Genomic DNA, 13,002 nt, shown 5'->3' on the forward strand with positions numbered 1-13,002 from the left:
TCCCCTTTTCTGTACTGGAAACTGTTTAAGAAAACCCAGCTGGGCTCACAGTGGCCTGGATGAGTGGAGAGAATTTGGTGTTACCTGGGTTCTCAGTTTGGAGTCCCTTTCTTCCTCTTGCTGTGGATAGAATATTTTTCCCTTGTTTTACATAATTGCACATGTATAACCTATATCTGATTATTTACTGCCTCAGGGAGGGGGGAGTGGAGAGATGGCAGGAGGGATAAAATTTGGAAGGCAAAACTTTAAATAAAAATGTTAAAAAAATAAATAAAAAGGTTAATATTTTTTTAAAAAAAGAAGATCATTTCGTGGACAAGTCTCTATCTTCACCCCAACTAAGTCACAGACATATCCTGCCCCTTTGGAGATTCCTCTGATGATATCCTCATTGCCTCAATAACTGATCTGGATGTGTTCTTGCCTTCCCTTCTTCTTGTTCCAAGCATCTTCCCTTGTACACCTCTAATAAATGCCTATAGCTTTAGCATAATAACTAGTTCATCTCTTTTGTGGAAGACTGCTCAAAAAATAGTTGCATGAGACTGTCACTGACACATGAACCACATGACATGTGGCAAAGAAATGAAAAAATGGAGAATCCCTGAAAGGCATAAAGAAATGGAGGCCTTCCATGGTGTCATCAGAGCCCCATTGGGTGTCATCTTGTGTAATGGGCACAAAAGATGATCCAGAACAGTAATTTCCAAGCTCATGTGGAAATGGGGAGAAACACAATTTGCTTAGAAAAGCAAGTTCTAAGGGAATTGTGAAAACAAGAGAACATTCCTGACAATTGGATACTTCACAAACAAGACAATTGCTTCTCTGTGAAAAGTGATCTTTACTTAAGGTTTTTAAGTTTTGAAAGGAAGGGTGCTTTCTTCAGGCACAATACTGCTAATACAATCTCCCCAGAGAAATGAGAAGAACAAGATAAAGATAATATTTTTCTAAGTCACTGCAGAATCTGCTGCTTCTCTTGTGGCCAGCTTGGGAAAAAAGAGTCTAGCTGGCTTTGAGTGAAGCTGTTACAAAGAACGGAATGAACTTTTGCTCTGACCAAGTTAGACTAGTCATGAAAGCACCTCCTTTTGCTTGCTATGAAGCTAGCTATTCACGAGGAAGAAACACATCTAGCATTACATTCTTACTGTTCAAATAAACAGATCTGGGAACAGCGGAAATGCCCAATGAAAAGCAAGCTTTCTAGCCCAGCTTTGACATGTAGTCCTGAAGGTAGGCATTAGACTTGTCCATTTCCTGGAGATGATAAAATACACAGCAAAGTTGGAGATAACACACACACACACACACACACACACACACACACACACACTCACAGAAGCACTGTTAGGCATGATTTTAGCCAATTGAGGTTTTGGTAGCTGGTGTAATTGGAAACATCTTGGGAACTTCCTTTGGCTCTGACCTAACTTGGGATCTTGCAGTTGTGGGAGCTTGGATAGGATTTTCCAGGGCCTCACAGTCATCAGACAAGAAGACTAAGTCCTGCAGAAATAAGAGATGAGTGTCAGCATTACAAAAAAGGGAGAAGAAGCAGAGAAGGAAACCCAAGAGCACCACTCCTGGGGAGCATAGTGCTCTTGGGCACTCTAATTACCAGTCTTGCAGCCCATGGTACAGGCACATAGATGGAAGAAGGCAGAGGCCAGAAAGACTTGTCAAGGAGGTAACTTCCATTTACATTGGCGACACAAATTGATCATTGTCCAGCCCTTTTGCAGATGCTATGCCTTGTCACCTCTGACAGCTTTTCATATAGCTGACTCCACCAGAATTGCCCTAAGGACATAGACACGGACACCTGAGGAAAGCTGCCCAGGTAACTAGACTCTCCCCATTCTACAGTGTTTTCACTTAGATCCCTTGTTATTCCTTTATTTACCAAACCCAGTCCAGCCAGTTTAGGAGCACCAGCCCAGAAACCTGGGTTAGCTTCACTTTTACTAGCTGACTACTAGCAGCCCCAGAGAGGGAGAGAGGCTAGTGTCCTCATCAGACTTATTGGCAAAAATTGCTGCCTTCCTGTGCCGCCAGATTAATTACCATGGCTTCTGTGATTATACAAGGACAGCAGACAAAATCATATCACAGATTATATTGCACAATACAGGTTTGAGACCTCAGAATCATTTCTTAATTTTCCTTTTGCCTGCCTCCATCATCCACTTAGGCATCTTTTCAAAATGTGGAGAATATTACTAAGTTACACAGTTTGACTAACATGAATATCTCTAAGAACAGAGAAACTAACAATGGACTGAAGTACCTATAATATTTAAATTCTTTACCCTGGTACATTTAGTTATAAAATCCTGCCAGTCTGTCCTTTACATTAAAAAAAAATTCTCTCTTTCTTTCCATTCCCATTGCTACTTACCATATAATCTGTGACCATAATACTACAATATCATTTTAACTAGTCTCCCTGCTTTCATTATCTCCTTTTTCCTTTTGCTTTGTTTTGTTTTTGTGGGGCAATGAGGGTTAAGTGACTTGCCCAGGGTCACACAGCTAGTAAGTGTCAAGTGTCTGAGGCCAGATTTGAATTCAGGTCCTCCTGAATCCAGGGCTGGTGCTTTATCCACTGCACCACCTAGCTGCCCTGCTTAATAAATTTTTATGTAACCCTAGGTATATAGGTATATAAAATAGGTTTACAAATCAAACATTTACTGCCAAATTTTTTGTGACCCCCACATTCAGTTACGTGACCCCATATGGGTCAATTTAAGAAGCTTCACCTTAGAAGACCCAGCTCAAGGCCCACCCCTTCCTGTTTACACCCACTACCACAGATCTCTGCCTCCTCTGAGCATTTATGCCTTCATTTGGGACTTGCTATTATCCACTTTATATTCGTGGTTATCTTTTTTTTTTTTTTGCGGGGCAATGAGGGTTAAGTGACTTGCCCAGGGTCACACAGCTATTAAGTGTCAAGTGTCTGAGGCGGGATTAGAACTCAGTGCTTTATCCACTTCACCACCTAGGTGCCCACCTTGGTTATCCTTTTTATGCACATGTGGCTTGTCTTTCTCAATGAATTGTAATCTCCATTCAGGCAAAGGCTATGGTTGGTACTCGGTTAATTCTCTTATTAGTTTCCTAGCCCAGGGTCTCTCACATTGCAGAATCTCATTAATGATTAGATGAATGATGGCAAATAAAAGAAATCTTTAAAGATATGAACATACCTTTCTGCAGAATGAGTTCATGATGGTATACAGTTTCCGGACGTTGTCTTTCAGGGCACTTACTTGAGCGACTTTCCGACAGTTGGGGGATGCTACAAAGTCCCGTAGTTTGGCCAGCACACAGTAGTTCTGAAAGTGCAGGATGGTGGATGATGGATTAAACAATGACAATAGAGTATGAGCTCTTTCAGTAGAGAGTAGACTCTTGGAGTGGAAGAGGGAACTTTCATTTGTCTTCATGAAGGATGCACAGTCAATCAAAAAGCATTTATTAAGCTCCCATGGTGTTTCAGGAGCTATGATAGAGTCCTTTCCTCCTTCTCTGACAAGGTGCCTGTTTTTAATTTTATATTTACAGAAAAAATATTGGGGATCAATGGAGTTGTGTAAAGAGGACTGATGGGGCAACTGGGTGACACAGTGGATAAAATGTTTGGACTGGTGTCAGAAATTTAGCAATTTAACAATTTCCTTAATTTAAATCTGGCCTCAGACACTCAGACAGCAGTGTGACCCTGGGCAAGTCAATTAACCCTGTTTGCCTCAATTTCCCCTTTTACAAAGTGAACTGGAGAAGGAAACGACAAACTACTCGAGCATCTTTGCCAAGAAAATCCCAAATGGGGTCAAAGAGAGTCAGACATGACTGAAATGATCACACAACCACAAAGAGGAATGAACTAGGAAGTAAAGGACCTGAATTCTAGTCAAGGCTCTAACATTAGCTGACTGTGATTTTGAAAAAGTCACTCAAATCTCTGAATCTCAGTCTTAGCATTTGTAAAAAGAACTGATGATAACTGTTCTAAAAGGTTAATTATACCTCTGTGTGTGTGCGTGTGTGTGTGTGTGTGTGTGTGTGTGTCTGTGCACTTGAGCGCGCATGTGAAGGAAGATGGCGAGTGAGAATAATAGTAGACATTTATCTGGTGCTGTAGTATTCACAAAGGGCTTCACATGTATTATTTCATTTGATACAACAATCTTATAAAGTAGATACCAGGGGCATCGCTGTTCCCCTTTTATAGATGAGGAAACTGAGGTGCAGAGACCTGGAAATGATCACACAACAAGTGGCTACAAGTTTAGTATTCCTCCCCTTCCCATGTTCCCCAAATAATGAAAAAGAATATCTGCAACTAGATTAGTTAAAAAATTGTTTTCCGTTTATCTTGGCACCTGACCTAGTCATCCTTTGTCTTAAAAATTGTTATTAATTTTAATGACAATGAAGTGTCTTTCATTTAATGACAATTAAGGTCATTCATTAGCCACTGATTCTATATTTACCCCACCCCCAAACATGTCTATTTGCACAATCTTACTTACCCTACAAGGCCCACTTCAAATAGTACCTCTTTCATAGGGTCTTCCCTTGTTCTATCTAGCCAGAAATTATTTGATTTCTCCCCTCTCCTGATACTTATTTAGCTTTCAGATGCAAAGCATATCACTCTCATTATCTTATTAGACTATCCTCATAATGCCTATGTGGGGGGTAGGAGAAGCACTATGGCTAGTGGATAGAGTGCTGGACCTGTAGCCAGAAAGAGCTGGGTTTGAATCCTGCCTCAGACCCTTACTGACTGTGAGACCCTGAGCAAGTCACTTACTTTTGTGGCTTCAGCTTTCTTACCTACAAAATGAGGGTGATAATAGCTCATGGGGTTCTTGTAAGGACTAAATGACAATGTATATAAGGGGCTTTGCAAACCTTAGAGTATTTTCTAAGACAGCGATAGAGATCTGATTCCCTGGTGAGAAAATTCCTTCTCCAGTGCCAGTTGGCACCTCCTCTGCAGCTTATGGTCTTAGGGAGTTGTATGGAGTCCAGAGAGGCTGATCTTCCCAGAGTCACATGGCTAGGATGTGTCAGAAGCAGGACATGAACCCGGCTGTCCTGACTCCACGGCTGGCTCTCTATCATTTCCTCATGCTGCTCAATTACAAATCTCAGTTCCAAGCTCCTGGCATACCTCCAGTGACAGCAAGCAGATGAAAAGGTATGCACTGGAGGCTGGTGTAGCAGAAGGAATCCTCAGCTAGGTTAGGAATCATATCCCACCCCCCCCAACCCTCCCAAATCCTATTTCTGGCTTTGCCACTATGAGACAGGTGTATAACCATGGGCGAAAAACGGCATCTCAGGTGCAAAATGAAACAGTTGATGGTGATCTCTGAGTTTTTCTGGCTGTAATATTAAATATTTTTTTAAAAAATATAATATAAATGCCAGTTATCAGTCTTAGAAGGTGCTAGGTGGCAAAATGGGTAAAAGTCTTGGGCTTGGAGTCAGGAAGACTTGAATTCAAATTCTCTCTCAGGTATTCATTATGTGGCCTTGGTCAAATCACTTAACCTCTCTCTGCCTTGGTTTCCTCATGTGTAAGATGGTGATAGTGATAGCAGTCATAATGCAGAGTTGTTGGGAGGATCAAGTGAGAGAAAATAGACAGTGTTTTGCAAAGTACCATATAAGTATTGTTGTTGTTATTGTTATTGTTGTTGCTCTGAGGAGGAATCTGAGGTTTAAAGAGATTCAGTGACTTGTCTGTCATCACAGAGCCTGGGGGTATTGGAATAGGGATTTAAAGTCTAGGTCTTCCTGACTTCCTGACTGACACTGCTCATTGACTGCTTTGCTATATCATCTTCCTTCTTAAGCTGAACCCCAGGACCAATTTCTAGATCTTCCTGACATTCTACCTGGTGTTGTTATTTACTAGTTTTGTATATGACAGAGCCTTATATATATAGTAAATCATTTGCTTGCTAGTTGGTATTGTGGTTGTTTCCTTTATCTATAAACTCTGTTCCTTTTTAAAAATCTCTCTCACTGCCTACTATAGTGCCTTGCATATAGTCTGTTTCCAACAGATCCTTGTTTAATGGAACTGAAACGATGAATTTGGTTAGAGTAGACTACCATACTAGACATGATGGGAACTAAGGTAGAATTATTGCCAACTGTGTCTATATTATTATGCTGATTATTATGTTTCTTTAATACGTAGGGTTCATATTTGGTGTTGCATTGACTTAATACACGTTAAATCCACTTGAGGGGCCATGTTCATCACCTTCATGATGCTTTACAGTTTTCCTCCTCTGAACTCTGATAGCTCTTTGTTTGTACAGACTATGAAAGGGTCTAACTGTATTCTTCAATGCTGTCACTCCTTTTCCCTCAAAAATCTTTGGGCAAGGACATCTGCTGCTTTTCTTTTTGAGAAGTAGAAACACAAAACTAATAGCCCAGTCTAAGCAAAAAATGAATGCATGTTGATTGACATATTTGTTTAAATTCCTTGGTCCAAATTCCAATGTTGACACTCTCTCAATTCTGAGAGTCACTTAACTCTGAAAGACTCTCTGGCCACAAGCATCCAGGCTCCCGAGTGGTGTTTCTCTTTACTATGTGAAGCCTAACCATCAGTGGTGGGTTGTTTATCTATAGAGTTAAGCCATCAGATGATAGTTGAAGGGGACCAACCTGGGAGGCATACCATAAAGCCAACCATATTGACATAATATGGCAGAAGGATCACTTGTTTACTTGTAGCTCACTCCCAGAACACCACCTTTTGATTTGTGAGAACATCAGCCTATCTCAGAGCACAGAGAAATATTAAACCAATGTGCAGGAACTTAATTGTCACTGTCTGTCTGAATGATTTGCCTCAGCAATCCAAGTAGGGAATGATTTTTTACCAGAAGTGAATGGCTATACCTATAGATTTTTTTCTTTCTTTCTTTCTTTCTTTCTTTCTTTCTTTCTTTCTTTCTTTCTTTCTTTCTTTCTTTCTTTCTTTCTTTCTTTCTTTCTTTCTTTCTTTCTTTCTTTCTTTCTTTCTTTCTTTCTTTCTTTTTGTGGGACAATGAGGATTAAATAACTTGCCCAGGGTCACACAGCTAGTAAGTGTCATGTGTCTGAGGCTGGATTTGAACTTGGGTCCTCCTGAATCCAGGGCCAGTGCTTTATCCACTGTGCCACCTAGCTAAAGTCTGAGGGTACCTCCCTCCCACAGCTCAGTCCCCACATTTGTTTCCATAAGACCATTCCCTAAGAGCATTGTTAATACGTCACTACGTAGTCGTTTGCATGCTATCTTCCCAATTAAGACTGTGAACTCCTTGAGATCAGGGATTGTGTTTTGACTTTCTTTGTATCTCCAGCATTTAGCATAGTTCCTAGCACATAGTAAATGTTTGTTGACCAACTGACCACATTGATAATAATGTATTTTTAATTGTATAACTAATTCCCAGAAAAAGATTGTAAAACTCCACTAGTAACATCATTTGGCTGCTCTGCCATTTATAACATTCCTATGGTATGGACTGACCCCCTGTAACTAGCATTATTTTACCTGAAGGCATGTTTCTTAGTAGCAATAAACATTATATCTTGTGTGCCTATACTTCTCTTGCTGAACTTTGCTATTTTGCCTTGTATTATAACTATTACTATATGGATTTTATCAACTAGATTATACTTCCTAGTATATTATAGATTATAATTTCTCTTGGCATTAAAGTGGATTTGGTAAATTTTTGTATCCCTTATGGTGCTTAGCACCAAATGTTTATTGACCAACCTATGTTCCATCTCTTTCTCAGATAACGTACTCACAATGAGTGACTACAAACTTATTGTCATGATTGCCTCTTCCCTGACTGTTGTAGTCATATTTTTCAGAACCCATTACTTTCGGAGCAATAGTAAAATGCTATTTTATAGATTACAACAGGAACATGGAAGGTCCTTTGCTTTACATGGGGAAAAACAGACAATTCCTACTCATGAGAAAAGTCTAGAAGTCATTTTTCTATCTTTTTCTGATATAATTTAGCATTTAGATGACTTTTTCCTTCAGATGGCTTTATGGGAAGAGCAATGGATTTAGAGTCACCATGTTTGTTCTTTCTGTATACTGTCTTCCATTTCCCTGGTTCTCTTCTCATATAATTTTCCCACACTGATCTACATTTCACACTGATTGTTTGCTAAAGTGCTATTTCCAAATTCCTTTCAGTTCCATCCTTGTATGATCTATGAGCTATTGTCTCCAGCCAAAGCCTCCATTTAATAACAGTTCTCTTCTTCCCTCCCCTGACCCTGACACATTCACAAGCCTCCCTCCCCCATTCCTAATGTTTGATGTGAGAGAGAATTAACTTACATGTATATCCAAGTAAAGTTTTGGCAGTCCCTCCACACAGGGCTCCTAGAAGTAAAGAAAACAGACCATTTCTTATTAAATGTCCTTGAAGGATGGAGCAGATTCCATAAGGCAGCCTTTCATGGGGTCAGGATGAAGAGCTAGAAGGAGCCTTGTGACATAAAAGCAGATCTTAGGACATAGAATGTTAGCACTTAAAAGTAACTTAGAGCAGAGAACAAACATTTTTAGACCTGGAAGAGATCTTGGAAAACAAAATGTTAGTGGTGGAAAGGATCTTAGAACGTAAAATGTTAGAGTTGAAAAGGATCTTGGAATACAAAATGTTAGAGCTGAAAAGGAATGTAGGACATGGATTGTTAGGTGTAGGGAATCTTAGAAAAGAGAATGTTAGATATGGAAAAGACATTTCTATAATAATCAATGTTTGTTATTAGAGTTGGAAGGCATCTTAGAACGCAGAATGTTTCAGATGGAAAGAACCTTAGAATATCAATTGTTAGAATTGAAAGGTACCTTAGAGATCATTGAATCCAAATGCTAAATTTTTCTGAGGAAGAAATGGAGGTTCTTATAATAGCTAAAAAAAGAACCATAAACTTACCAAGGGTTCCTCATTTTGCAGTGTGTTAAAGGAATTCATGATTTCTTTGCTTAGATTCATCATCCTTGAGTAGCAAGTTGGAGGAGCTGCATTAGCCAACAGGGAAATGGAGAAAAGCACCACCAAGCCAAACAGCAGCTTCATGGTTCTGCTCTTGTCTGGTAAGATCCCAGGCTCAGCACCCTGGGCTCAGGGGCTTAAGTAAGGCCGTCGCGCCCTCTTATTTAAACAACATTCAGAATCAATGCAGGAAACCTGTTTGGGGGTGGTCCAAGGAACAACCAGCTCCAGTTCTCAATTTCCTGCAGTCCCTAGAGCCAGGGTTGGGCACACTGTCCAGCCAGAGGGTGAGAAAGAGGAGGGGTAGAGGAATAACAAAACAAACACAAATGGAACACTTTATCCTTTCAGCTCCTGAACAGACCTCCAGTTAGTCAGAGAAGCAAGGTGGGGAGGGTGGGAAAAGGGAAAGGGGTATTTCAGTGAGGCACCGGAGAAAAGATCAAAGTTATTGGTCCCTGAGGTATGGGGAGGCTGAAGATGGAGCTTGCCAGTCTGGGAGTTTCCCATAGTGATGAATGAACTCTGGTCCCAAATGTCAGAGTCTCAAGTCTGGAAAGGATCTCAAAACCAGAAGAGACCTTAGGACATAGAATATTATAACTGGAAGGGAATTTAGGGATTATTTTTGTGCTGCCAAGCACAAGCATATTGTAGATAAAGTTATTTCAATTTTTAGTAAGGAAATTTGACAAAGTTTTTCATATAAAGAGTGTCTTTCACATATATAGGGTCTTTCAAAGAGGTTTCTATACATGATAATAAGATAGAGAGATGTAGACTGGGGAATAGCAAAAGTAAGTGGATTCAGAACTGTATGGGTGACCAGACCCAAAGAAGGCCAACTTAGAAGGAAGTCTTTATTGGAGGCCCTCAGGGATCTGTGTTTGACCCTGTGCTGCTAAAATTTTTTTTTATCAATGATGTGGACAAAGGCAAAAATGGCATATTTAGCAAACTAAAAGACTACGCAAAGCCAGAAAACCTCAACGAACTAGAGTTCTGGGTTATATCCACCAAGAAGACATTTGATATGGATAAATTTAACATTTTTTAACTTGGGCTCGGGAAAAAAATCAGCACCATATCTATAAACAGAGGTTGTATGAAGAAATCTAAGAGTTTTAATGGGTTACGAAGCTCAATATGTCAACAATGTGATATGGGAGTCAAAAAACCTAATTCAATCTGAGGATGAATTAAGAGAGTAATAGTATCCAAGACTAGGGAAATGACAGCTCCCCATATCTTACCCTACTAAGATTGGTTTTATTTGTTCAAAACACTTTTTAATTTAATGGAAGAGAAATGATCCATTTTATACTTAATGATGCTATCTATCTCTTGTTTATTCATAAGTTGTTCTCCTGTCCATAAGTATGATAGGTAATATATTCCACGTTCTTCTGTTTTTTTTTATGATATCTCCCTTTATATTTAGGTCATGTATCTATTTTCACTTCATCTTGGTAAATGGTACAAGATATTGTTCTATGCCCAGTTTCTGCCAGATTGCTTTTCAGCTTTTTGACCATTAATTCCTTTGCTATTCTTGCCCTTTTGTTCTTCCCAAAGGAATTAATGAAAAATGTAAAGGAAAGTGTTTCAGCAGTACTATGTCTTAAACTATAGTACACAGCAGTAATTATCAAAACTATCTGATACTGGCCAAGAAATACAAAGGTATATCAGTAGAACAGAATAGGCATACAATACACAGTACCAAATGATTGCATAACTTTGTGTTTGACAAATGTAAAGCTTTAAGCTTTTAGGACAAGAATTGATTGTTCAGTAAAAATTGGTTACGAAGCTCAATATGTCAACAATGTGATATGGGAGTCAAAAAACCTAATTCAATCTGAGGATGAATTAAGAGAGTAATAGTATCCAAGACTAGGGAAATGACAGCTCCCCATATCTTACCCTACTTCTTGTGGGATAATTTTGGTGATATACAGAAAAATTGATGATTTATGTGAGTTTATTTTATGTCCTGTTACTTTGCTAAAATTATTAGTTGTTTCCACTAACTTTCTAGTTGAATCTTTAGTATTTTCCAAGTATATCATCATACTGTCTTCAAAAAGAGATAGTTTTTGCCTCATTGACCATTCTAATTCCCTCATTTTTCTTCTCTTATGGCTATTTCTAGCATTTCTAATACAATATTGAATAATATAAGTGACAAAGGGCCTCCGTGTTTCACTTCTGGTCTTATGCTTATAGCATATACCATTACAAATAATGCTTGCTCATGGTCTTAGGTAGATACTTATCATTTTAAGGAAAAGTTATTATTATTTTTAATAAATTAAGGTATAAAGGGACCTATGCCTTCAAGTTTTTTTTTAATATGAATGAGTGTTGCATTTTATTAAAAGATTTTTCTACATTTATTGATATAATTATATGAATTTTTGGTTACTTTTATGGATGTAATCAATTATGTTAATAGATTTCCTTATTTAAACCATTCCTGCATTCCTGGTATAAATCTCACTTAGTCACAGTGAATAATGTTTGCAATATATTGTGTAGTCTCCTAGCTAGTGTTTTACTTAGGATTTTGCATCCATACCATTAATGAAATTGGTCTATAATTTTCTTTCTCTTTTTTTTGACTTGCCTGGTTTAGGTATCAGTACCAAATTTATTTCATAAAAGGAGTTTGTAAGACTCCTTCTTTGCCTATTATTCCAAATAATTTATTTAATATTGAAATTAGTTGATCTTTAATTGTTTGGTAGAATTCACTTATAAATCCTTCTGATCCTGATGCTTTTTTTCTGAGGAAATTTTTTATGGTCTCTTCAATTTCTTTTTCTAAAATCAGTTTATTTAGATATTCTTTTTCCTCCTCTGTTACTCTAGCAGTTTATATTTTTGTAAATATTCTTTCATTTTACTTAAAATTTTAAATTGGGGGAAGTTAGGTGGTCCAGTGGATAAAGCACTGGCCCTGGATTTAGGAAGACCTGAGTTAAAAATCTGGCCTCAGACACTTGATACTTACTAGCTGTGTGACCCTGGGCAAGTCACTTAACCATCATTGCCCTGCAAAAAAAATAAATTTATTGGCATATAATTGGGCAGAATAACTCCTTATAATTGCTTTAATTTCATCTTCATTAGTGGTATATTCAGCCTTTTAATTTTTAACATTAGTGATTTGGTTTTCTTCTCTTTTTAAAAATCATATTAACCAATGGTTTGTGGTCTATTTTATTGTTTTTCCCCATAAAACTTCTGGTTTTATTTACTAATTAAATAGTTTTCTTACATGCAAATTTATTTATCTCATCTTTTATTTTTAAGATGTCCAATTTGATGTTTAATTGGAAATTTTTAATTTGTTCTTTTTTTTCTAGTTTTTAAAAATTGCATACCCAATTCTTTGTTCTGCTCTTTCTATATTTTATTGATATAAGTATTTCAAGATATAAATTTCCTCTGATTACTGCTTTTACTGTATCTCATAAGTTTTGATATCTTGTCTCATATTTACCACCCTATTTAATTAAGTTGATTGTTTCTATGGTTTGTTCTTTAACCCACTTATTATTCTTTAAGATTAGGTTTAAGACTAAACAGTCTTGAATTAGTTTTTAATTTGTGTTTCCATGATCTTTTATTGAATATTTTAATTGCATTGTGATGTGAAAAGGATACATTTAATATTTCTGCATTTTTCTGTTTAACTATAAAGTTTTTATACCATAATATTTGGTCATTTTTTTGTAAAGGTTACATGTATCACTGAAGAAAAGGTGTATTCCTTTCTATTCCAATTCAATTTTCTCCACATATCTATAATATCTAGCTTATGTATGATTCTATTTACCCCTCAACTTCTTATTTTTCAGTTAGATTTATCTAATTCTGAAGGGGAAGGTTAAAGTCCCCCACTATTATAGGATTACTATCTATTTCC

At 37.7% G+C, this 13,002-nt stretch overlaps 1 protein-coding gene across 1 annotated transcript; it reads right to left on the minus strand.

The window, feature by feature from the left end:
- Window positions 1-1,329: 1,329 nt before the first annotated feature.
- On the minus strand, window positions 1,330-9,170 carry CYTL1 (cytokine like 1). Its single transcript, XM_043973486.1, has 4 exons — window positions 9,009-9,170; window positions 8,405-8,449; window positions 3,222-3,350; window positions 1,330-1,515 (listed from the first exon to the last, which is right to left on the minus strand). Exons 1-4 carry the CDS (start codon window positions 9,150-9,152, stop codon window positions 1,369-1,371), a joined length of 465 nt encoding a protein of 154 aa, XP_043829421.1. The 5' UTR covers window positions 9,153-9,170; the 3' UTR covers window positions 1,330-1,368.
- Between the last annotated feature and the right edge of the window lie 3,832 nt (window positions 9,171-13,002).

This window comes from Dromiciops gliroides, chromosome 6 (assembly GCF_019393635.1).
Source record: "Dromiciops gliroides isolate mDroGli1 chromosome 6, mDroGli1.pri, whole genome shotgun sequence".
NCBI classification, from domain to species: domain Eukaryota; kingdom Metazoa; phylum Chordata; class Mammalia; order Microbiotheria; family Microbiotheriidae; genus Dromiciops; species Dromiciops gliroides.